A 23,253-nucleotide genomic window follows, 5' to 3' on the forward strand; every position below is an offset into this window, starting at 1 on the left:
GGGGCGGAAGTGTGGACGGGCTTTAACCCGACGTCATCCAACAGCTGAGACAGGGATTCACATGACACTCAATCGTGTGGGCATTTTTATGATTTTCAGGTTTCTTGAGGATTCCGAATAAAGATGTGAGAACTCTTTTAGAGGAGCGTCTGCTCAATAAAATGTTGTTTCCACCATTGGGTGGATTTAGTGGCACTTTCTCCGTCCTACACCTGTGAACTGCAAATACCAGCAGCGAGCCATTACTCGCTCATCCTCGTGCCTTTGATCGAGATCCCACCGTTCCTCCCCAAATGCAAGGCATCCGAGGCACTAACAAAAGGCTTGCTACCTAGAGAATCTGTTCCTTCTGCCTCCCACACCTAGATCATGCCTTGTACATCGACGATGTGTGATCATTGACAGACCCTCTTCACCTCACACGGCCATGGAGGGAGTATGTTCAGAAGGACCAGCGACTAGCGCCGAAAATGGCTTGTCTTCGCCGAGATTTAGCAAGATATCGTCAACCATTCTTGGCGCTCTTGAAAAGATCGAGCAGGGCGTTTTGCTGCGCGGGCCGCTGCGTCTGCTGTTGTGCTGCCGCTGCCGGACTATGCGAGCTGCGGAAGAAGTCGGTGTCGGCGGTAGAGCTGAAGGGTGGCCCGCTGGGTGCAGCTGAATGGTGACCAGCCGCTCCATTTTGCGTGGGCATAGTTTGATGGGCCGCTGGCTTGGCAAATAACGAGAGCAGGTCGATCTGCTGTCCGGCAGGTTGCGTCTGATCCGACGGCATATCATGCAGTGTACTCGAAGCAACTGCACCGTCTAGATTGTAAGATGGTACAGCAGTGGCGGGTGAACCACCGTCTTCTCCCTCTTCCTCGCCTGCTTCCGCATACTCTGCTCGCACTGCGCACTCCTGTATCGCGTTGGCGACGAATTCCTTTGTGCCAGGCGCGTCGTCATCGGAGAAGATCCACAACCCATAGATGTTCGGGGTACCATCATCGGCCAGCACCTGCAGAATAATGTATTGCTCCGTAATCTCCACATTCTCCCCGCTCACCAACTCCGTAACGAAGTTGTCAAGGCTCTTGCGATTCAACAGAATGACGTTGTAGCGAGGATGGGTGGTGCCGGGAGCGGCGAGTTGGCAGACAAAGAGCGTGCCTTCGTGCCCGCTCTTCTCCCATTGTTGGGTGTCGGGCGAGAAGACGTAGACGACGGCGAAGGGGGCGATGGCGATGATGCGCTCCGTGTGCGGGGCGTAGCGGCGGAGCACGGCGAGGTTCAGGTCGGTGTTTGTTCGCGCGGGCAGCGGGGCCATGTTGGTCGTGGCGACGGTGTCTGTGGCATTCGCCGTGTCCGTGTCGTAATCAGAGTGCACGACTTGCGGGTGGAGCTGCGCATTGCGCGAGGAGCCTTTCTTTCGGGGCGGCATCCTTTCTGTGACAGTCGGCGCCGCCAACTAGTTGCTGAGCACGGCCTTCATGTCGCCTCCCGTGCGCTAAGGCGGGAGCACTGCTGGAGTGAGGTTCACATGGAAGGGCATCGTCCAGCGCACGGACTTCCCGAAATGGCAGCTCTGCGAATTTCACTGCACTTCATCTTTCCACCCCGAACGTCCATCCCGATATCATCAGCACTGCACTCCTCTGTACTCCACCATGAACAGAAGTCCAACATGACCAGCATGGCAATCTCAGCAAAAATACCGCACACATCTCCCCAATGTCCCAACCACCCGCACCCGCCCTCTCGGACCTCATCTTCCCCCAGGCTTCCAAAACCCTAACCACAACCCTAACGAGTCTCAAACGTACCAATCTCTCAATCAGCAACCGTCTGCAATCGATCAAGCACGACGCGGATTTCGTTCAGCGCGTCGCCGCCGCATATCAACTGCCTCTGGTAGCCAATGAACGGTGTGGGAGCTGGTACATCCGTCCGACCGACAAGCGGGGTGGTGTCTACTTCAAATCTACAGACGGCCATTTTGGGCAATGGAGCTTGAATCTGCGACGCCTGAACCTGCATTTGCTTGAGGTGACTGGAAGTCACGGAGGGTATGACTACTGTCTTTTATCCGTTTGTCATCCGTCGGGCTGTGCTAACCCTAACCGCAGCTGCATCATCGTGGACTCAACTCGACGAGGCAAGAGCATGCCCGATGCCTTGTCCAAGACCATCCCCATCTGGGCGGCAACCCTAAATCGCCATTTGTTCCCAGAGCGAGAGCAATGTCATGCCCTTAAGACGCCAGACTCTGTGATCTCGAGCTCGGAGCATGCCCAAATCAACGACCGACTTGCATCCTTTGTCCGCGATCTAGACAAGCTCGCACTCGATGTCGTGAACCTCCGTTCCAGGCTCAACGATCGACCCTTGGAGGTAGTGTGGGCGACTCCTGATTCCCAAAGCCCATTCCCAGCACCGACGACTTCCGACTCCCATCTGCTTGTCCTCTGCACGGCATCCGGCCGCACGTCGTCGGTGAGATCAGACTCATCGTACGTCCAAGGAGCGGCGGACGATAGTGAAAGTTGGGCCTGTGGCTTGACCGCTGCAACGTTCTGGGCGCACCAAGAATTGCTTCTAGCAGCCACAGAAGATGAATTGCCCGACCTGATCTGGGGACTGACCAGCAGCATTGGTGTGCATCGCCCGGCTGACGCGCCTGTTTCAATCCAGTCGACGAATGTGTCGCTGAGCGATAATGTCACGATGGAACGTAGCATGCTCAACTTCGACATTGTCGTCTCTTGCTCCGAGAAATCCAGCGACACGGTGGCTTCCACGTTGCAAAGTCGTTATGTCCACCTACCCTGTGTAGCCGGCAAAGCTGGCGGTCGACAACTTCGCGAACGTCTGCCGAAGATTCGGACGCTACAAACGATGCTGTCACCCAACAGCACCATTTTGGTCAGCTGCGACTCGGGTCGAGACTTGGCGGTCGGCGTTGCTCTGACGATCATATGCCTTTATAGCTCGCTGGATGCTGGAGTCCCCGAGAGACTTGACAAGGACATCATCAAGCAGAGGTTGAGTTGGATCATGATGTCCAGGCCAGATGCTGCCCCGAGTCGCGCCACCTTGCAGAGCGTCAACGCATTCTTGCTCGGACCGCCATGAGAGTTGATCCGCTCAGTCTTCATCGCTGCTCGCATCATCGCCGTCATTGAGCCATTTACTCATGTACGGCCCGTCCAGCCAGTACCCGAGCCGCTTGTAGTACCCTCTCACGCCAACACCGGAAATCACGGCAATCTTGCTCGAACCATGCTCGTTCCTAGCAATCCTTTCGGCCTCCTCCATCAGCAGCGTCCCGAAACCTTGATGCTGTGATTTGCCCTTGACGCGCTCGTGGATGGGCACTGCGCTGCCGTACACATGCAGCTCTCTCACAAGACTCGTGGGCTGGCCTACAAGCTCTTCGCGATACGTATACTTCTCCGTACACTTTCGAAGGCGGAGGAGTGCGATCAGGATGTCCTGCTTGGGATCTTCGTATGCGAGGAATGTCTCCCATCCCCCGTTCGCAGCGTAGTCTCGCCGCACGAGCTCCACTTGCGAGGGGCGGATCTTATTCTTCACCTCGTTGATGCCGACCTCGCGGGTGCGAACGTCGCGGCAGGTGGTGCCAAAGTCTTTCATTCTGGCAAGGGCAAGCTCGCGCAGATTCCCGTTCTCGACGCCGCTTGTAACGAGGGGCATTGGAATGTCGCGCTGAACTCGATAGATGCGGGTCCACGGTGGAATGAGGGCCAGTATGCGAGCGACGAGATCAACGAGGACGTTTGGCGTGTAGTTTTTATAGCGCCCAGTGCGCCAGAGTTCATACAGGCCAGTGCCTCGAATGACGAGCGTGGGGTAGATTTTGAGTCCGTCGGTTCGAAAGGCTGGGTTCTCGAAGTACTCCTGGAATTGAAAGAGATCTCTCTCCAGGCCCACGTTGGGTAGGTCTGGCATCATATGGGACACCACTTTGAAGCCGGCGTCCTTTGCCATCGCGAACGTCTCACACACGGCTTTAACGGTGTGCCCTCGGTTCGTATCCCTTGCAACATCCTCGTATAGGCTCTGCACGCCAATCTCTAAGCGGGTGCAGCCATAGCGAAGCATGTCGGTGAGATGTGGCGGCAGGCAATAATCCGGCCTCGTTTCGATGGTGATGCCGATGCATTTAGTGGTGCTTTGCTCCCCAGCCATTACCGCCTCGTCGACGTGGTTCGTTTGATAGCCGGAAAGGGCATTATGCAACTGGCTGATAAAGTCCTCGCGATACTTGGGACTCAGACTCATAAACGTGCCTCCCATGATGATGTACTCCACTTTGTCCACGCTGTGTCCCAGACTGCGAATCTGATCCACACGACCTCGTGCTTGCTCGAAGGGGTCGTATCGCGCCCTGATTGCGCGCATACTGGTCGGCTCGTATCCGGTGTAGGATTGTGTGCTGTACTCGAAATCCGAATCCGGGCCTCCGGGACAGTAGACACAGATGTTGCCGGTGTAGGCGATGTGCGGACATCGATGGGGCTTGCACATCACCGCCACCACGGCGATGCCACTGGCGCTTCTGATCGGTTTTGCAATCAGCTTGGGAAGGATGTACTTCTTATGCTGTTCCGGCACAGCGGCAATGATGTCCGTGAGTGGCGGCTGCCTCGTCAAATAATGCTTCTTGGCCACCTGGGAGCGAAGAGAATTCAGATTGATATCCTTCTTCTTCGCATCGGGTTGCTGAGATTGCTCAAAGTCCTCGACGAGCGCATTTGCGATATCCGCGCAGGCGCGAAGATAGCGCTCTACGATGCCATTAGCACCCTTCCGTTTCCATGCAGGGCGGGCATGTATTTTCGAGACTCACCATTTTCCGGAGGCAGTTTGGATATTTCGCTGGCGGGCAAATGTCGCTTGCGAATCGTCGTCTCCGTCATGGTCGCCATCTTCCCAACTCATGGACAACAGTCAAACGAGATCAGCGCATCATTTGTCTACTTGATGGGGCACATTGCATGAGGTGCAGTCAAATATTCGTGAATCTTAGGCGGAGCATGTGAAAGGCCGAAATAAGCTTTCGCTTCGGGCCGACCAGGCGTCAGGGCCTGAGCTCGATGGAGCAGGAGCAGCTGGCGGAAAGCTTCGTCGAACGGGAACTCGAGCTTACCTGCACCTTGTTGTCCCAGATCTGCCCCGAGCATTGCACTCCCTCTCCGCCCTCCACCGCGCCTCGCCAACTGCTCAGGACCGCCCAGGCCGAGCTCCCCGCCGCAACATGCAGTCTCTGCAACAGCCCCTGCGGCGGACCATCCTCCACAACGCATCCCTCACCTCCCGCACCGCCCGCGCCGCCTACTCCTCCTCTCTCCTCCAAGCACCCGCCGGCTACGCCTCCACCGCCGAGAACTTGCGCATCAATGGCGACACCAAGGTGATATTTCAAGGCTTCACGGGCCGGCAAGGTACCTTCCACGCCCAGCAAGCAATCGAGTACGGCACCAATGTCGTCGGCGGCACCAACCCCAAGAAAGCGGGCGAGAAGCACCTGGGCAAGCCGGTCTTTGCCAATGTTGGAGAGGCCGTGAAGGCCACCGGCGCCACCGCCAGTGCCATCTTCATGCCTCCTCCAGTCGCTGCTGCGGGCATTGAGGAAGCGATAAAAGCCGAGATTGGCCTGGTTGTGTGCATCACCGAAGGCATCCCGCAACACGACATGGTCAGGATTACAGACATGCTCAAGACCCAGGACAAGACGAGACTGGTCGGGCCGAACTGTCCGGGCATCATTGCTCCGGTGAGTCCTTTTCCAACTACTTCATTTCCCCACCATCCCGGTGTAGCTATTGTGATGAGCCCATACTTTGAACATGATAGGAAGAGTATGATCCGCCTGCTTCTGCAGGCTTGATTAAAAATCAAAGGCCTGACTGAATTCTGTCTTCTACCAATACTATTACTTGCAGCTGTACACAAATGCCGGAACAAGTCGCTGACCGGTCATCGCAGGAACAATGCAAGATTGGCATCATGCCTGGCTTCATTCACAAGCGCGGCCGCATCGGCATCGTCTCCCGCTCCGGAACTCTGACCTACGAAGCTGTCAACCAAACAACTCAAGCTGGACTTGGCCAATCGCTCGTGGTTGGCATTGGTGGTGATCCGTTCAGCGGTACGAATTTCATCGACTGCCTGCGTGTTTTCCTCAACGACCAGGAGACCGATGGAATCATCATGATCGGTGAAATTGGAGGCAGCGCGGAAGAAGACGCTGCAGAGTTCCTGAAGGAAGCCAACACAGCCAACAAGCCCGTTGTTTCCTTCATTGCGGGCATCTCGGCCCCACCGGGCCGCAGGATGGGCCACGCGGGTGCAATCGTATCGGGGGGCAAGGGCGGTGCGGACAGCAAGATTAGCGCGCTAGAGGCTGCTGGCGTGATTGTGGAGAAGAGTCCGGCGAAGCTGGGAGCCACGTTGAGAGAGGAGTTTGTGAAGAGGGACCTATTGTGAGATGGACATTCTCAGAGAGCGTTCGTGAGTTCAGTGGCGTTGGCATTCCCGTGCGACATGTCTCTGTATACAGGGCTGCGGACGATGCGAGGCCTGGAGGGTATTCGCTATACCTAAGTATCTCCCTTTGACACGCCTAACGCGAAGCCTCCAAACTCGCATCTGTGTGCTCGTCGTCACATTTCCTCATCGCTCGTGTCTGTATGCCAGAGCGACTCATCCATCGCGTAGCTGAATATCGGCTGCTGATACCAATGCCTCTCGACAATGCGTTCCAGCTTCGCCTGCACGTCTGCCCTGCCGTTGCCTTCGAGAGCAATATGATCGTATCTGATGAACAACTCGCCGCCAGCGGGCTCGCCAAACGGAGGATTGGGCGCGCCAGTCGCATTCTCGACATCGGGGTACGGCACAGGAGCCGGTGGGCGCTCCACAAAGGACACCCCGCCCAGCTCGTACATCAAGTGATAGAAGAGGACGTAGGACAGCTGTGGACAGTCATCGCGACAGAACTGGAACACCGGTCCCCACGGCCGCGGCTCTTGCGTGGTGGAGAGAAGGCGCACGTCACGGATCTTGATACTGATCAGATTCGCGCGTGAGGGCTTCATGAACGCTTTCAACGTCTCGGCGCTCGTGATGAGCTTTTCGAGTTTCAACCGGGTGAGGCACTGGAGTTGTAGGCCGCGGGAGAGCTTTTCGAACGTTAGATAGGGGTATGATTGCCTCCAGCTGTCGGGGTTTCGTGAAGCTGGGGGAACAAGATAGCTCTGCCTCAAGTCTCGGAAGATCTGGAGGCCGAGCTCGCGTAGCTGTGGTGTTGCTCGGAGAAGACTGAGCAACCCGTCGCCGGCTTGTACATCCTCGACCGTCCGAGCGTTCCTCGCCTTTTGCGTGAGCCAGGCTTTGCTGGCATTGATCTCCAGATACAGCATCGCAGGGAGTGCAGTATCGTATTTCTCCTGTGACAGGACCGTCGGTAGAATGTTGTCAATCTCCACAGCGTCGGTATAAAGTCGTTTAAGCATCACATTCGAGGCAGATAGCGCGTGAATGATGGCAAGGAAGAGATGTGTCGGCCCCGATAACGAAGACATTGGCCCTGAAGGAATGGAACCTAGAATCCTTGGGTCTTCTCCAATGGCATCTTTGAGCCTACTCCAGCCCCATGGCCGATGATCTTCGCTTCGCCGCATGCCCACAACTTCCAGATGCGGCAGGCTCTGAAATGTCTCGGTGAGCAGCTCTCTCAGATTCGAGCTATACAGCATATTGCGATGATCGTGCATGCAATCCTGGTAGATTTCGTAGCTTTGTTGCTCTTCCTCAACGCGCTGGCCATAGATCTGAGCGTAAGGCCAGTGAGGGTCGGGAGTACACTCGGGCATGACGAAAGTGTAGAGATCCGGGTTGAACCAAACGTGCTGAACATGTTTCCGCAACTCCGGATGCCTGGCTACGGATCTCAAGACATTGAGACTTGGACTCGTGATGAGATAGCCCTTTTTGCGGAAGAATTGCTTGCCGAAGTGCGATAAGGTGGCGGCCTCTAGGTATTTACACGTCAAGCGGGCGGTGAAGTAATCTTCATCGGACAGGTATGCAAAGATGGATGGTATCAGCTCGGAGGGAAGGCTCAGAAATGCCGCCATCTTCACTGAGATTGCTGTGGTCGAGCGTGGGGATGCGCCGAGTTAGTTGTGTGAGGCCGAATATGAAAAGATGTGCGCCTGGAAACATTGCCGTTCGTTGTTGACCATCGCATGCTCGCTTGGCAGAGACATGAAGTGAAGCTCGAGTGCATTGCACAACATGAACATGCGCTAGCGTATGTAAGCAAGGCCGACTTCAACAACACCTCGACTTCCCTTGCGCGACCACCACTCTTCGCGCAATGACACAAGCACTCAGCGAGGACGACATCTACCGCACGTCCACACAGTACCGTCTATGGTCCTTCTCCCCCGATGCTCTCGCCTCCCTTCGCACCAAGACCCGTGAGATTGCCGTAGAGCGCCTGCGGCGGTCCAGCGAGCAGCAGGCGGCCAGAAATGACGAGCCCGAGGTCGTCGAATACCTCACGGAGGATGAAGAGCTCCGGCTCACCCAGCGCTACTGCGACCAGATCCGCTCGACGAGCGACCACCTGAAATGGCCGGTCCACGTCAAAGCCACCGCCGTGCAGTACCTCAAACGCTTCTACCTTTCCAACTCCTGCATGACGTATCCGCCGAAAGAGATATACAAGACCGTGCTGTACTTGGCATCGAAGACCGAGGCCATCCATATCACCGTCTCCGACTATGCCAGGCGCATCTCGACCGATCCCGAGCAGGTGCTCGCGCCGGAATACAAAGTGATGCAGGCCTTGCGCTTCACCCTCGACGTGAAGCAGCCTTTTCGCGGGCTAAAGGGAGTGCTGATGGAGTTGTTGAACCTGGCCGAGGGACTGGTTGGTGCGGTGGACGGGGCGGACTCTATGAACGGGGACGAGGTGAAAGCTTCGATGCTGCAAGTCCGCAGGCCGCCAGAAGGAAATCGTACACAATGGACGCCGCCCAGCTCGGGTACTCTCGACGGAAAACATCTCAATGACCGAATACAGGCGGCCTACTCTGCCGCAAGGACGCTATTGGACGCCCCGGCACTACTGACCGACGTCTACTTCCTGTACACTCCATCTCAAATCCTTTTGGCCGCCATGCACGTTGCGGACGAACCCCTTACCAGCTTCTACCTATCCACCAAGCTACCCATCTCGCTTTCCACACGCCCCCAGATCCTTGCCACGATTCATGCATGCGCGGACATGCTGGCTGCTTTCGACCAAGGTGCAGTGCTTACCAAAGACGAGCGGACGGCGTTGGAGGCGAAGCTTGACAAGTGTCGAGACCCTGGCACGAAAGACTTGATCAAAGCGTTCGCGGCTATGAGGCAGGATGGGATGGAAGATGGAAAGGTGGAAGAGGGCGTGGCGCAGAAGCGAAAGGCGGCAAGGGAGAAGAATGAGCGGGACGGGGACGACTTGTTTGGGCCGAGTCTACCGAAGACGAACGAAGGCAGTCGATGAATGCCACCGAGACTAGGGAGGATTCTGTTGGATACTCGCCTAACGAAGTAACGTACCATAGACATCCCATACCCTCGTCGCTGTCAGAACAAGTACTCATGAACGTAACGTACTATGGCAATGCCATTGGATCGCATTTTGCAAATTAGCATTCCTCCACCCTATCTCGCCTTGTCTACGCCCAAGGAAAGGAGCGTACCTCGTTGAAACCCGAAACCTGATATTTCTGCCTGAATGGCTGCCTGACGTGCACCAAGCCCTCGTCCCAATGCGGCTAGCGGGAAATAGCTCACTCCGGGCCTCCAAATTTTCGAGCAGCTTCAGATCAAACGCTGCCACCCTCCACCGTCTACCATTCCCTCCCTTTCCCGCACCATTGTTGTGACAGACATTCTACCCCCCGCTTCCATTCGCCTAGTGTCGTCTCGCACCTCCATTCTTCCGGCGACATATCGAGTGGAACCGGGTGCAGATACGCTGTCGGGGACGTCTGCCGCATGCAACATTCACACATCGCATTTCCAGTCAGAGCAAAACCCGTCCGAGACGGGGAGGAATAATGGCTGTTGCGAAGAAAGATGAAGGCGAGGAGATGGAGTTGGTCATCAAGCCCGAGGCCGTCACGCCCACCGTCGACACCAGTGGATGGCCGCTGTTGTTGAAGAACTGGGACCAATGTGAGTCTGCTGCCTCCCTTACTCCCTTTCTCGTCCTCACCACTGACATCCTCGTCAGTACTCGTCCGCACTGGTCACTTCACCCCAATCCCCGCAGGCTGCACCCCGCTCCGTCGCGACCTCAAATCCTACATCTCCTCCGGCGTCATCAACCTCGACAAACCCTCCAACCCATCTTCGCACGAAGTCGTAGCATGGATGAAGCGCATGCTGCGAGTCGACCGCACCGGTCACTCCGGCACTCTCGACCCCAAAGTCACCGGCTGCTTGATTGTGTGTATTGATCGTGCCACGCGACTGGTCAAGAGTCAGCAAGGCGCCGGGAAAGAGTACGTGTGCGTGATTCGCATGCACGGCAAGTTACCTGGCGGCGAGGCACAACTCGCGCGAGCCCTCGAAACCTTGACTGGCGCGCTGTTCCAGCGGCCTCCACTCATCAGCGCCGTCAAGAGACAGCTGAGAATCCGCACCATCCACGAGAGCAAGTTGCTGGAATTCGACAATGATCGCCAGCTGGCCGTCTTCTGGGTGTCGTGTGAGGCGGGCACTTACATCCGTACCCTCTGCGTCCATTTGGGCTTGCTGTTGGGAGTGGGAGCGCACATGCAAGAGCTGCGTCGTGTTCGATCGGGAGCGATGGATGAGCAAGAAGGCATGGTCACCCTGCACGACGTGCTCGATGCTCAATGGCTGTACGACAACCAGCGCGACGAGTCCTACCTCCGAGCCGTCATCAAGCCTCTGGAGAGTCTTCTCACCTCCTACAAGCGTATCGTTGTCAAGGACAGCGCGGTCAATGCCGTCTGCTACGGCGCCAAACTCATGATTCCCGGACTCCTGCGCTACGAGGGAGGCATCGACGTGCACGAAGAGGTCGTTCTCATCACCACCAAGGGTGAAGCCATCGCTCTAGCCATCGCGCAGATGAGCACCGTCGAGATGTCGTCCTGCGATCACGGCGTCGTGGCGAAGGTGAAGCGGTGCATCATGGAGCGCGATTTGTACCCGCGGAGATGGGGCTTGGGCCCGGTGGCGACGGAGAAGAAGAAGATGAAGGAAAGCGGCAAGCTTGACAAATACGGGCGGCCAAACGAGCAAACACCGGCGCAGTGGAAGAAGGAGTACCAAGACTTCAACGCGCCGGAAGGTATCAACGGCAATGTGGAGGGATCCGAGCAGCAGGTGGATGAAGGTGCGCCCGTGAAAGAAGGCCACCCCGACAAGACCAGTGATCGTACGAAAAGGGAAGATGTGGCAATGGCGGATGCGGTGCCGCCAGTAAATGTGGACGATGGTGAGGGAAAGAAGAAGAGGAAGCACGAAGGCGAGACGGCCGAGGAGAAGGCGGAGCGCAAGCGGAAGAAGAAGGAGAAGAAGGCGGCCAGGCAGTCGGCTTCTGGCGGCAAGGATGCAGATGATAGTGATTGAAGGGAAAGCGAGCGTGTGGTTGCGAAGATCTGATTTGAGGCTGAGGGTGGTGTGCCTGGGCTGAAGTGGTTCTACGCTCGTCGGTTCTGTGCTTGCGGACAAGGGTGTAAAGGAATACCACAAGGCGTGCGGCGTTGGAGGCGGGGAGCTGGAGGGACGGCGTGGATGGCGCTCTGAAGAGACGAGCGTTGATGCTGTCAATGTTCCCGCTCACCGATCGTGTTGATAGCCGTCTGCCTATACTGGAGTGATTGCAATGTCTCAAACCTCGCTGATCCATTTCGTCGTCTTCATGATCAAATTCACTGAAGCATGTTGCTGTGCTGTCGCTCAAATAGGAAGCTCTGCGCCACGACTTCTGTCATCATCATTCGACCACACCCAGTAATGGATGGTATCATCTCCTCTCCAAACACCCATCAAAAATCCCCTCGGCGGCTCAAATGGCACAAGTTACATCCGAAGCTCGCCCCAAGAGAGCAGGCGACGACTTTGCCCGCGCGCGCCATGAATCCACCAGCAAAAAACCACGCTTCGACGCCCGCAACCCCAGCACCCTCGCCGCCGACGCCCCGGAGGAAGATGTAATCCTGGATGCAGATGTGATTGGCAAAGGCGGGAACCAGGTCAAGCGCAACGCGGTGAATATCGACGGATACGATTCGGATTCCGACAATGACAATTTCAATGCGAGGGCGGCGCAGAGGGAACGAGAGAGGAAGAAGTCTGAAGGGAGTGGAGGAAGGCGGAGCAAGGACGAGGAGGAGGATGACATGTTTGCTGATTTGGAGGAGGAGGTGCAGGGGACTGCAAGTGGAGATGAAGACGAGGAAGGGACGAAGCTGAAGAAGAAGGATGTCAAGTTCCTCGATCAGACGGAGATTGAGGGGCAGGTGATGAATAGCACGAGTGGAGGGCATGTTTCCTCGGAGATTCTGCTGGGCAAGGGAAAGAAGCGGGCAGCGGAAGAGGAGTCGGAGTCGAGTTCCGGAGAGGACGAAGATCGTGATCTGCTGCCGGAGGAAATGGAGGAAGACCTCGCGGCGGAGATTGGCGCCGGGGGCAAGAAGAAACATGCGCCACGGCTGGATGCGTTCAATCTCAAGGACGAAGAGGAGGAGGGCAAGTTCGACGAGGCGGGCAATTTTGTGCGCAAAGCTACGGATCCCGGTGCCGCCAACGATACCTGGCTGGAGGGATTGAGCAAGAAGGATATGAAGCGGGCGCGGGAGGCGCAGGAGAAGAGGGAGCAGGAGCAGAGACGGCAGGCGGCGGAGAGCGACGCGCTGCTCACGAGCGACCTGCTGTCGACGCTGATTGCGCGCCTCGAGACCGGCGAGACGGCTCTGGAAGCGCTTCAGCGGCTGAACAAGGGCAAGGGCGCGGAGAAGAAGAAGGTGCCGAAGTGGAAGTTGAAGAAGATGAGGAATGGCATGGATGTCGACGGCGATGATGATGACGCTGCCGGGTCTGCCGGGAACGTCGACGCCGCAGAGGCGGAGAGGCGTCAGGCAGTCGAGGCCATTACGGGCGCGGCAGACGCGCTGTACTCACGCCAACAGCACGAAATCTACGAGACGGAGCGGGAAATGCTGATGCGCCAGTTTCGACGGGAGACGGGAGAGGACTGGCGTGCTGCTCCTGCTGTGCCCGAGCCTGCAGCTGCTGCCAAGGAGATCGCAGCGGAAACGGAGGATATGTGGGAGTACAGGTGGGGCGATGCGCGAGACGGAGGGCAGCAGCATGGCCCTTACGATGGGCCGACGATGCAGGCGTGGAATGAGGCCGGGTACTTCGAGGAAGGGGTGGAGTTTCGAAGGGTTGGAGGAGGCCCGGACGACTGGAGTCGAGTCCTCGACGTTAGGTAGCGAACCATCATAGTCACCAGACGAGAATGTTTCCAAACGGAGCAGGACATAAGAGTGTGGCAATGTGGCTTCTCCAATTACGTACTTGCATCGCCATCTGCCCTTGCAATACGCGGCTGCAACATGCGTGGGCATCAGTGACAATGTATCTAGTCTGTCTCGCCCGACCGCCCAACTTTCAAAGCAGGCTGTGCAAAACAACAACAACAACAGCATCAACGCATGGCCATCAACACATTTCAATCGTCATGGACACGCGGCAACACACAGGACCGCCATAGCATCCATCCGTCCGTTCATCCGTCATCCAAGGGCCGTCTGCAGAAAGGAAAACAAGGAAAGAAGATCACAAGAATACAGAAACAAGGCGTCCGCGGCAAGAAAAGCACCATGACACAAGCGCCCAACATCCTTCGGACCTCCAGCTCATCTCACAGATCTCGCTCGTCTTTCACCACTCATTAATGCATGCTCCTCCAGTGTGCTCAATAATGCAAATCCCGACAGTCCATCGTATCTCCGTTTCGATTTTTTTGAGTCGTGATGGTCTTCATCCCGGTGGTGATTAAATGTAACAAAGAGGGGGGCCGCGAGCTGATCTTCTACTGTTATTCGGGATCTCGTTGGTTGTTGTTTTGTCTCGTTTCGTCATACAATTCTCTCGTTTCGTCCGGTGACTCATCCACGACAGGCGCGCCTCCTGCCCAAGCATCTTATGCGCCTGCCAGAGGTGAGTTCGATGATGGTCATGTTGGCGGGGTCGTATCGTCGGTCGTTTCATACTTCAGACGTCTTCGGCGTCCGTTCGTAACGCGCAATGGTCTAGTCCGTCGTAATCTCGGCAGCGCTGCTTTGCTGCGACAGCTCATCACTGTTCCGCGCCATGTGCCCGTTTTGGCGATTGCGTGGAAAGCCGGCCCCGCGCTCGGGGAGTGGTCCGCGAGGTTGACGCTCCGGACCCCCGGCGCCGCGAGACTGCGAGCCGTTCTCGAAGTTGGTGCTGACGGAACGATTGCTGCCAATGGGAGCCGGAGCCGGAGTCTCGCGATCCCAAGAGGGTAGGCCTCGCAGACGGTTCGGGCTGCCGCCGAAGCCGCCACCCAGATTCATGCTGCCGAGGCCGTTGATGATCTGATTTTCCCCACGTTCGTGAAGGCCAGGCGTCGGCGTCATGAGTGTAGGCGGGTTGGCTTGCTGACCCTCTCTGCCGAGATCCTGCAGACTGGCTACGTTGTTGCGAAGCGCCGTCGGGAAGCTGGCGGTTGAAGGTACGGGCGATGGCGTGTAGGATCTGAGATCAGCAAACGACTTGGCGGCTCGAAGATTGCTGTTCGGGCCCAGACTGCCCGCAGGGGGCTCGTTGTACGCTCCCAAATACCCGGAAGCCTGGTGTCGGGGGCCGTTGTAGAAGTTCTCACCAGCACGAACATCGGAGAAATCGGTGGTGGCGGAGCGGTTTAGCGCGCGCCGTTCATCGTACCGGAGGTTCGAGGCCTGTGACATAGGCGGGCTGACACGACGGCCACCGGGCTCTTTGTACACATGGACGGCGCGTTGATGGCTTTCGCCCTTTGACATGTGAGCAAGACCGAGGTGATGGGCCACGGTGTGAACAATGCGGCGCTCGGGAGGCGCCAAAGTGGCTGGGAATGGGTAGCGGTCCCGCGTGGGGTCGTGCTTGAACAAGAGCAGCTTGTTGTAGTACTCGAGCGTCTGAGGGTCATTGAGGTCCATTTCTGAAGCAATGAGCTGTTGATCCGCCGGGGCCGGTGCAAACCCCGGTCCCGGTTGCAGGCTCATGTTCCGCCCTGAGACGGGCGACGGGGAATTGGCCAGCATGCGAGAGGACGTCAGCGAAGAAGAGGAGGGCTGCGTCTGAAGGGTTGCGGGGAGGCCCATGGGTCGGTGTTGCTCTTCGAGCTGGCCGCGTCGCTCCCGCTTCTCGCGCTCAATCCTCTCCCGCTCGGCGGCAGGAAGCATTTTCTTGTACTCGACGCGCAGCTTACGCCCGTTGAGTTCGAAATGATTCATGGCTTGGATGACGGCGGCCGTCTCGTCAGGGTTGGTGAAATTGGCAAAGGCCAGGCCGCGGAAGACGCCGTTGTCGAAGTGGTAGTTGAAGGCGTAGGGAAGAGGCAAGCCTTGATTGGTCATGATGTCCACGAGCTGCTCCTTCTTGATGGCGAAAGGGATGTTCTTGATCACGATGGCGGTGGGAATGAGCTCGTCGTCGGGCTCGGAGCTCATCATATCATCACGCATCATGCCATTCATGCCGGGCGGGCCCATGAAGCCGTTCATGTGGTTCATTTGCATATGGTTCGGTTGGTCCATCCAAGCCTGGGTATGAAGTTAGCAGTTTGCGGGGGGATTAAAACGTAAGCAGGGCTACAAACCGATGGCAGACCGGCTCGAGCTCCTCGCGATGCCGGCTTGCGCAAGCCCGGGGCACCCAAGCCATTCAGGGTGTTGTTATTGTGGTTGCCGAATGTGCCTCCATTCCACGACTGCCCGCCCATGTCGTAGGTGTTGCCATAGCCTCCGATTGTGCTGTTCCTGCCGTCTCCCGCGAACTTATTAGCATCGAATCTCGAAGCGGCATAGTCTTCGGCGGTGTAGAGGCCGGAGGGGAGGTAGGCGTGGGCGTCGAAGTGGTTGCGGGACTGCTGGCGGCGTAGGGTGGCTTGTCGCTGAGATGTGGGCGAGCGATTGGCGGATGAGTCGTAATACATTTCAAACTGGGGCGGGTTCATGGCCGACATCTGCGCGGTGAGGAGCGAGGTGTTGACGCGGCTGCTCGGCGGCGGAGGGTGCAGGCGTCAGAGCGCTTCCAGCGTGGCGAGAAGAGTGGAGCCGAGTAGCTGTGAGGAGGAGTGGAGGGGAGGTGTAGTGTGTATTATCGTCGTAAAAGTCGTGCACGACCGTGGACTCGTAAAGGGCGGCGTCGGCGGACAAAAGAGCAGTGTGGGCCGTGGATGATGCGATGTGGATGGGACGAGGTGTAGAAGCAGCTGTATGGTGGAATGACCGACAGGTGGAGGGAGAGCAGCGGGCGCAGGCGCGAGGCGAGCAGAGGGGATGGAGAGGAGGTGGAGGAGGAGGAGTGGATGGGTAGGTGAGTGCGTGAGCGAGAGAGAGAGAGAGATGGGCGGTGGTGTGGTGCTCTGCGGGCGGGCTCCACAAGATTTAGTTTGTGGGCGCACAGCGGCGGGCGGGCAGCGTGGATGTGGATGCCGGGAGTTCGGCAGGAGTGCAGTCGAGATGAGGCCTCGAGCGTGCGGGTGGCTCCAAGCAAACGGAGCGTCGGTCTTGCTCGTCCTTTCGCCAGGCGTTGCAGCAATCAGGGGGAGGAGTGAAAAAGGAGGGCAGAAGGGGGGGTGTATGGTGTATTGGGAGTGTGACGCGCACGAGCACGCAGCCAAATTGCAGAAAAATCTCCTCTCCTGAATTGGAATTACGGGGAGGGACGGGAAGGTGTTGTGATGATGAAATCAAACATCGGCGCCCGGCAGAAATGCAGTGCGTGCGTGCGTGCGTGCGTGCGTGCGCACAGAGCAGCAGCTTGGGACTGGAGCGGACGGGAGTGGAGGTTTGATTGGGATTACACTTTGCCAACGGCTGGTTGCAGCTGCTGATGATAGCCATGGATGGGAAGGTGCGGCCGGCGAGTCTGCTTGGGAGGAAGGCGCGCGCTGCATCCACTCGCTACTCCACTCCGCGCGAGCCCTGACTCGATCCACATCCGTCGCCGTCCATTGCCATTTGCAGCTGCTGCCTCCCTTTGACTTACTACCGCCTCCCACTCTCCATCTACACGGTGTGCACTCGGCGCCCTCGATACACGTCATGTCCAGCATGGCAGCTCATGGATGGGACAAGAGAAACGTCTTGTGTCGCGCGGCAGACGGCGCGGCGCCGTGCCGACGAAATTTCCCCTGCTCGCCCACTAATGAGGCCGTGCTGGCCCTCGCGCTACAGGCTACACCTCTACTCCACACCGCACATCCTCCTCCATTCCCCTGCTCATCATTCACTCGATGAGCAATATGTAATGCGTACAGTACTTTCCACCATGCATGCAAGCATGAAAAGGGTCCGCAGAGCCGGCCGGGCGTTGGCTAGATCACCTCTGCTCCACGCCAACGCATGCACATCGCCTTGACGACATGCATTAAAGCCGTTGGATGCATGAGATGAATGCCGGCGGCTGCACCCTCCATGTACTGTAGGTATAGCGAAAGGATGCTCTCCAGTACAGTACGTGCTTCTTCCTCTGCGGCGGGCGTCGTTGTCATGTCGCCACCCATCGTCTTCGCCTATTGCCATCATCAACACTCGCTTAACCTTACTCGTCGTCTGGCCTGTTCCCGACTCCGTGGACATCACGCGGCTCGGGCCCGCCATCCGACGATCCTCACGTCACAGAACGGCACATCGTTCTAGACGCCGCGCCTCATTGCTCACCCCATCACGTTTGCTGTGCAGTCATTTGCTATTTTTCTGGAGCCGTCTACATGCTGTCATTGGATGTAATAGATCCAACGAACCAACTGTCTCAATTGTGCGATTTCACAAGGCTACCTTTGTACCGCACCTGTAACAAGTACCGATGGCCTCCGCGCTGAAACACCTGACAATCCGCCGGAGTTAATCGCCATGGGGAATCACACGTCACAGCATCCAATGCTGCAAAAGAGAAAAAACACCAAGGGGACACCACATCAGGAGCCATCCCATTTCCCACCCTAAAGTTCCCACGTACCCTTCCGAGGCCATAAGGCTTCCGCTTGGAGGCATACGAGAAGCTCGCGACCCGTCGTGAATGGTCATCCGAGCTGCACAGCCTAGTGATATGCACCGCTGCCATCGGGACTCGCCCCGCTGACAGCCTGCTGCGGCATCTGGCCCATGGCGTACTGAGGATATGCCGCCATGTTGGGGTCGAACATCTGCTGTCCCCCGTACGTTTGCTGCGCGGGCGGGGGATACGCACCCATTTGCTGCTGGTACTGCGTTTGCTGCAGGTGTTGCGCTTGGTCCATCCCCGCGAACTCGGCCTGTCCCCCAGCACCCATGTGCGCGTCTGGCTGCACGCCGCCGGCCCCCGCGGTTCCCGAGGCATCGGGGATCGCGTACGCGCCGGCGCTGGCGAAGTCGGGCCGGCGCTTATGCTGCGGCGTCGCGTCTTCGCGCGGCACAATGTCGATGAGGAAGTCGAACATGTCGCTCTTGGCGAGGGCCGAGGCAATGTCGCTGCGCTGGAGTGTGCGTCTCTTGTTCTCCTCCGCGTGGATCCATGCGCGCATGGTGAGCTCGGTGATGAAGATGTCGCAGCCCTTGGCGAAGAGGATGGGCGCTTCGGCACTGATCATCTTAACATCCGGATCCGCCTTCATGACCTTCTTGATGCGCGCGAGCGGCAGCTGGTGCAGCTTGTAGTCGTGCTCTTCCGTCTCCAGCTTTGTGATTTGATTCTGCCAGTATGTGTTGAGGATGTCGCGGTATGTGCCCGTCAAGCCTTGTGATACCTGTGGAGTGAAGAGGGCATTAGCGAGCCGTACGTTGGCCAGGATGGCTGCGGCGAGTCTTACATTCTGGAAGTGCCCCTGGAACGTCTCTGCATGCGGCGCATTCCCACTCGCTGCTATCTGAGCGCTGGCGCCGTAGTGGCCTTGAGTGGTGGGGTCGTATAAGGGAACTCCATCTTTGCCGTCGTATCGTTTGGGAGCTGGGATGCCACCGGGCGGCGGTGCGGGTACGCCGTATGGATTCTGCATGATGGGAGGTGTTGATTGAGCTGGCGCGCGAGAGGTAGTCGCTGCAACGCGCACCGGAGCGCGTGCCTCTTACCCTTGGACGGTGTGTGACACCGAGGCTACGACCGCTGCAGCGCTGATCGCGATGAGACTCCTGTTCTTCTGCATGCGCATCAGTGAGATGTTGCGCCGGCACACCACTGACGACGGCGAGCAAGCAACTGCGCGAACGAGCGGCGGCGTGGCGGGGGAGGGGGAAGGGGTAGGTAGCATCGTAGTTGTTGACAGCGACCGTGTACATTCACTCACCTTGTAATGGCTGTGACGTCTGCTCTCTGTGCCTCTGATGGAGCGGACCTGGGTGATCGTCCAATCAACAACCTGCTCGTGTGCGAGACGCCAATGAGAAGGGCGCAAGGTGATAGGCGCGGCGTGTTCGAGAATAAGATTGTCGGACGAGGCCGGGGCGACACAAGAGCGAGTTTGCCCCGGTACGCTAGTCACCGTGTGGGCCTAGCGCTTGGCACGCGTCGGCGGATCGGGCAGGTGCAGACGCCTGGGGGAATGTCAGACACGACACGCGATGCGCAACGGGCATTCAAGGACGAAGAGGTTCGATGGGCGAGTGATTGATGTAGGAGAAGAAGAGGCGGACCGACTACTTCTATGGAATGCCAGCCCCTGTCATGCATGGCGCCACGCCTCGCGCCCATTCGCCTCATCTCATGCGTTGGCACATGCGTCCTGCGCTGTCCCATCACCTTTGAGCTGCATGTAGCATGTACACGCAGCTGAGATCGTTAGGACAGCCTCGCCTCGGCATACAATCGTTGTTGAAGCCTCAATCGACCATGCTCGTACCTCCTAGCTTACTTGCAATCTCCGCCGCAATAAGTCTATCCCTGTGTTCCTTGAACGCCGCTGGCAACATCTCCCCCGTCCCTTTTTCCGCAATTTGATACACCCGAATCTCCTTGCTGTTCTTCTTCCTCTGAATCCTCCAGACCCCCTCCTTACCCCCCAACTCATGCTTCAAGAACTCCAAGAATGCTGCTGTAAAGCTGATACACACGTTCCCATTCCAACTCCTCTCGCCGCGAGCAACAATCCCAGGGATCTTTTGTGTCTCGAATTCTGCAATGCGGCTCAGGAGTCCATTGGTCGTTCGAAAACCCACCACGACGGTAGGCACGCCGAGGAGGAACGACTGTGCCCAGAATCTTAGCATCTTGCGTTCGAACTTCTGTCGCTCGTGAAAGCTGTCGGAGGGTGGTTCGGCGCTGGTCTTCAGCTCGACCCAAGGGATTGGCAGCTCGGGATTCTCCGGCTTTTCGCCCAGCACGCAGTCGACTTCGCCGGCCAGGAGGAGAGAGCTGTCCCCAATCCCCGTGCGCACAATGGAGCAGTATTGGACGTTGTTGTTGACGGTTTCCAGGTCACGGGACTCGATCTCTGCGCGACTGCTCTCTCCCCACGGTTTGGACAGGGTGGAGACGGTCTCGAATTTGTAGCCTGGGAAATATCGAATTAGTCCCCCGGAGCGTGTCTGGTCTCATGAGATATGACTCGCCCCAATATTGCATCACTTCCTGCGGTACTTCTGCTGGTCGCGGCGGTTTGGTCTTTCCCCGGCGCTCGTCGGCCTGTTTGGAGGCATGATCCTCCTCGATGTAGCTGGGCCAAGCGTTGTAAGTGATCAGTTTAAACCCACCAGGCGCGAGGTCCCCTTACATTGTGCCCTTGTAAAACATGTCAGTCAGGAAGGAACATGCTCACGACTCCGGGCGAGTGCGCACCTGATAGCAGGTAGCATTCATTTCGAATTCCGAATACACATCAAACATGGCCGTCATAATCTTCAGAACGTGATGTCAGTGTCGGCAAATGCAACAGAATCATGGGCCGCGTAAACACAAGGCTGACCTTCGTCATCATTCCTCGCCAAGTCACGATGTCTGCTTGGACTCTCACATCCCCAATCGGATGCCCCTCGTGGACTCGCTGCTCCTCATGCGCCTGAACGGTCTCTAATAAGGCATCCAAGTGGCCGTCAACGGAGTCGTCGCCCTTGATCCATTCGGGGAAGCCAAGCGTCAGATCGACGGATGGTATGAATGTACCCGGAGCCTGCACATAAGGAGGGTAGTAGTAGCGAAGCGACTCGGTGGAGAAGGGAGTGCAATGATGTTTTTCGTCAAACGAGAAGCACAAGAGCTCCCTGGGCCTCTTGATGCTCGTCTGGGTTTGCTCGAACCGAGACACGGGATGGATGGGGAAGCTGGCCATCGGCATTCATGGCTTCCAGATTGGGCGTGACGGTCGCGTGCAAGGAGTGAATGGAGGGGTGTGTGTTGTGGTTGGAGGCTGCTAGGCTGTGCCTCCAATGTCTTCCCCACATACACACGCCCAAGTTCCTGCCTTGTGCACCCAGCCAATAGAAGCTTCGGGAAGCTTCCAGCGCCTGCTGCGTCACGGGCGACTTCCTCGCCCATCCGCGCCTCAAGAACCGGGTTCCTTTCTGGATCTTTTCGTGCTACACACTCCGGCACTCATCAATCGCCATTCTGCACAAAGCACCAAACTCAATTCACTTCGTCCAGACGACTCGATCGTCTGGCTCACCACTACAACTCTACTTTACGCCTCCCCCACTACCACTCCGACCCCGACACCCACACCATGGTCGCCGACACGAAACTATACGACCGGTTAGGCGTATCGTCGACAGCGACCGCCGACGAAATCAAAAAAGCCTACCGAAAACACGCCCTCAAGAACCATCCCGACAAAAACCCGGCGGGCGCGGAGAAGTTCAAAGAGGCGGGCGAGGCGTACGAGATCCTCTCGGATCCGGAGAAGCGACGAAATTATGACAACTATGGCTACGACTTCATCACCGGCAAGGCTGGACCAATGCCGAACGCAGACGACATGGGCGGCGGGAATCCATTTGCGAGCGCCGGAGGCATGCCCGGGGGATTCGGTGGAATGGGCGGCATGCCGGGCGGAACCCGAACCTTTCACTTTTCCACTGGTGGTGGAGGTGGAGGAGGGTTTGGAGGATTCAGCGACCCAAAGGACATCTTTGCCGAGTTTATGAGAGGGGGCGGAGCATCGATGGGAGGAGGAGGGGGAGACGACATGGACGACATCTTCGCTTCCTTCGGCGGCGGCGGCCTAGGTGGGAGACCAGGAGCAGGCGGCCGAACAGCAAGCTCGCCCTTCGCACGGAAACGAGAGGCGGAGCTGGAGACGACGGTGGTGGAGAAGCCACTGCCGGTGTCGCTAGAGGATCTGTTCAGCGGGACGGAGAAGAGGTTAAAGGTACAGCGAAAGACCTTTGATCGCCAAACGGGCAAGCGCAGCGTGGAAGACAAGATCTTGACGGTGCCGATCAAGAAGGGTTTGAAGGCCGGCAGCAAGATCAAGTACCCCGACATGGGGGATCAGGTGGAAGGCGGGGTGCAAGACCTCCACTTCATCGTCAAAGAGAAGCCGCACCCGCTCTTCATACGAGAGGGGGACGATTTGCGGCACGTGGTGGAAATTGATCTGAAAGAAGCACTGACCGGGTGGAAGCGGACGGTGTCGACGATAGACGGCAAGCAACTGACCGTCTCGGCGGGCGGACCGACGCAGCCCACCTTCGAGGAGCGCTACCCGCAACTGGGGATGCCGAAGAGCAAGACACCTACGCAGCGCGGTGACTTCATCGTGGGCGTCAAGATCAAGTTCCCCGGAAGCTTGACGGCGGAGCAGAAGACGAAACTCAAAGAGATTCTATGAGCAGGCCGTGAGCAGGAGGCTCGGCTTGTTGGCGTTTAAGGCACAGCCCGGAAGCATGCAGTCGCATGGCAATAATGCGACTTGCTCTTGGCGTTACGAAATGGCTTGGAAGAGAGTAGGCAGCAGCATTTGCACCAATGGGAAGGGCGTGGGGAGTGTTGATTAGCGTTCATAGC

General features: G+C 57.5%; 12 protein-coding genes across 12 annotated transcripts; 6 read left to right on the plus strand and 6 right to left on the minus strand.

The window, feature by feature from the left end:
- Positions 1 to 132: 132 nt before the first annotated feature.
- On the minus strand, positions 133 to 1,504 carry BDY17DRAFT_295781 (uncharacterized protein). The gene has a single exon (XM_033733355.1). The coding sequence runs from the start codon at positions 1,421 to 1,423 to the stop codon at positions 506 to 508; it is 918 nt and encodes a 305-aa protein (XP_033591072.1). The 5' UTR covers positions 1,424 to 1,504; the 3' UTR covers positions 133 to 505.
- Positions 1,505 to 1,713: 209 nt separating this feature from the next.
- BDY17DRAFT_248456 (tRNA a64-2'-o-ribosylphosphate transferase) lies at positions 1,714 to 3,114 on the plus strand (the record flags this gene model as incomplete). Its single annotated transcript, XM_033730913.1, has 2 exons — positions 1,714 to 2,048; positions 2,109 to 3,114. The coding sequence occupies 2 exons, from the start codon at positions 1,714 to 1,716 to the stop codon at positions 3,112 to 3,114; spliced, it is 1,341 nt and encodes a 446-aa protein (XP_033591073.1).
- A 12-nt stretch (positions 3,115 to 3,126) lies between these two features.
- Positions 3,127 to 4,931, minus strand: BDY17DRAFT_323351 (elongator complex protein 3; the record flags this gene model as incomplete). The annotated part of the gene is made up of 2 exons (XM_033736996.1): positions 3,127 to 4,790; positions 4,853 to 4,931. The coding sequence occupies 2 exons, from the start codon at positions 4,929 to 4,931 to the stop codon at positions 3,127 to 3,129; spliced, it is 1,743 nt and encodes a 580-aa protein (XP_033591074.1).
- A 329-nt stretch (positions 4,932 to 5,260) lies between these two features.
- BDY17DRAFT_316341 (succinyl-CoA ligase subunit alpha) lies at positions 5,261 to 6,492 on the plus strand (the record flags this gene model as incomplete). The annotated part of the gene is made up of 2 exons (XM_033736004.1): positions 5,261 to 5,779; positions 5,992 to 6,492. 2 exons carry the CDS (start codon positions 5,261 to 5,263, stop codon positions 6,490 to 6,492), a joined length of 1,020 nt encoding a protein of 339 aa, XP_033591075.1.
- A 176-nt stretch (positions 6,493 to 6,668) lies between these two features.
- Positions 6,669 to 8,144, minus strand: BDY17DRAFT_248585 (uncharacterized protein; the record flags this gene model as incomplete). Its single annotated transcript, XM_033730923.1, has 1 exon — positions 6,669 to 8,144. The coding sequence occupies one exon, from the start codon at positions 8,142 to 8,144 to the stop codon at positions 6,669 to 6,671; it is 1,476 nt and encodes a 491-aa protein (XP_033591076.1).
- A 216-nt stretch (positions 8,145 to 8,360) lies between these two features.
- On the plus strand, positions 8,361 to 9,707 carry BDY17DRAFT_295786 (cyclin-like protein). The gene has a single exon (XM_033733356.1). It carries the CDS (start codon positions 8,387 to 8,389, stop codon positions 9,560 to 9,562), a length of 1,176 nt encoding a protein of 391 aa, XP_033591077.1. The 5' UTR covers positions 8,361 to 8,386; the 3' UTR covers positions 9,563 to 9,707.
- Positions 9,708 to 9,904: 197 nt separating this feature from the next.
- Positions 9,905 to 11,990, plus strand: BDY17DRAFT_279116 (pseudouridine synthase). The gene is made up of 2 exons (XM_033732023.1): positions 9,905 to 10,239; positions 10,298 to 11,990. The coding sequence occupies exons 1-2, from the start codon at positions 10,122 to 10,124 to the stop codon at positions 11,665 to 11,667; spliced, it is 1,488 nt and encodes a 495-aa protein (XP_033591078.1). The 5' UTR covers positions 9,905 to 10,121; the 3' UTR covers positions 11,668 to 11,990.
- A 25-nt stretch (positions 11,991 to 12,015) lies between these two features.
- Positions 12,016 to 13,596, plus strand: BDY17DRAFT_295788 (uncharacterized protein). The gene has a single exon (XM_033733357.1). The coding sequence runs from the start codon at positions 12,111 to 12,113 to the stop codon at positions 13,533 to 13,535; it is 1,425 nt and encodes a 474-aa protein (XP_033591079.1). The 5' UTR covers positions 12,016 to 12,110; the 3' UTR covers positions 13,536 to 13,596.
- Positions 13,597 to 14,357: 761 nt separating this feature from the next.
- Positions 14,358 to 16,288, minus strand: BDY17DRAFT_248958 (uncharacterized protein; the record flags this gene model as incomplete). Its single annotated transcript, XM_033730944.1, has 2 exons — positions 14,358 to 15,875; positions 15,932 to 16,288. 2 exons carry the CDS (start codon positions 16,286 to 16,288, stop codon positions 14,358 to 14,360), a joined length of 1,875 nt encoding a protein of 624 aa, XP_033591080.1.
- Positions 16,289 to 18,159: 1,871 nt separating this feature from the next.
- Positions 18,160 to 19,746, minus strand: BDY17DRAFT_129978 (histone-fold-containing protein). Its single transcript, XM_033729402.1, has 3 exons — positions 19,601 to 19,746; positions 19,127 to 19,445; positions 18,160 to 19,063 (listed from the first exon to the last, which is right to left on the minus strand). Exons 2-3 carry the CDS (start codon positions 19,310 to 19,312, stop codon positions 18,380 to 18,382), a joined length of 870 nt encoding a protein of 289 aa, XP_033591081.1. The 5' UTR covers positions 19,313 to 19,445; positions 19,601 to 19,746; the 3' UTR covers positions 18,160 to 18,379.
- A 126-nt stretch (positions 19,747 to 19,872) lies between these two features.
- Positions 19,873 to 21,657, minus strand: BDY17DRAFT_295796 (RAI1 like PD-XK nuclease-domain-containing protein). Its single transcript, XM_033733358.1, has 5 exons — positions 21,215 to 21,657; positions 21,088 to 21,147; positions 21,023 to 21,030; positions 20,862 to 20,965; positions 19,873 to 20,803 (listed from the first exon to the last, which is right to left on the minus strand). Exons 1-5 carry the CDS (start codon positions 21,581 to 21,583, stop codon positions 20,133 to 20,135), a joined length of 1,212 nt encoding a protein of 403 aa, XP_033591082.1. The 5' UTR covers positions 21,584 to 21,657; the 3' UTR covers positions 19,873 to 20,132.
- A 313-nt stretch (positions 21,658 to 21,970) lies between these two features.
- On the plus strand, positions 21,971 to 23,077 carry BDY17DRAFT_249280 (uncharacterized protein; the record flags this gene model as incomplete). Its single annotated transcript, XM_033730963.1, has 1 exon — positions 21,971 to 23,077. One exon carries the CDS (start codon positions 21,971 to 21,973, stop codon positions 23,075 to 23,077), a length of 1,107 nt encoding a protein of 368 aa, XP_033591083.1.
- Between the last annotated feature and the right edge of the window lie 176 nt (positions 23,078 to 23,253).

The sequence above is a fragment of the Neohortaea acidophila genome (assembly GCF_010093505.1).
Source record: "Neohortaea acidophila strain CBS 113389 unplaced genomic scaffold BDY17scaffold_4, whole genome shotgun sequence".
In the NCBI taxonomy this organism is placed as follows: domain Eukaryota; kingdom Fungi; phylum Ascomycota; class Dothideomycetes; order Mycosphaerellales; family Teratosphaeriaceae; genus Neohortaea; species Neohortaea acidophila.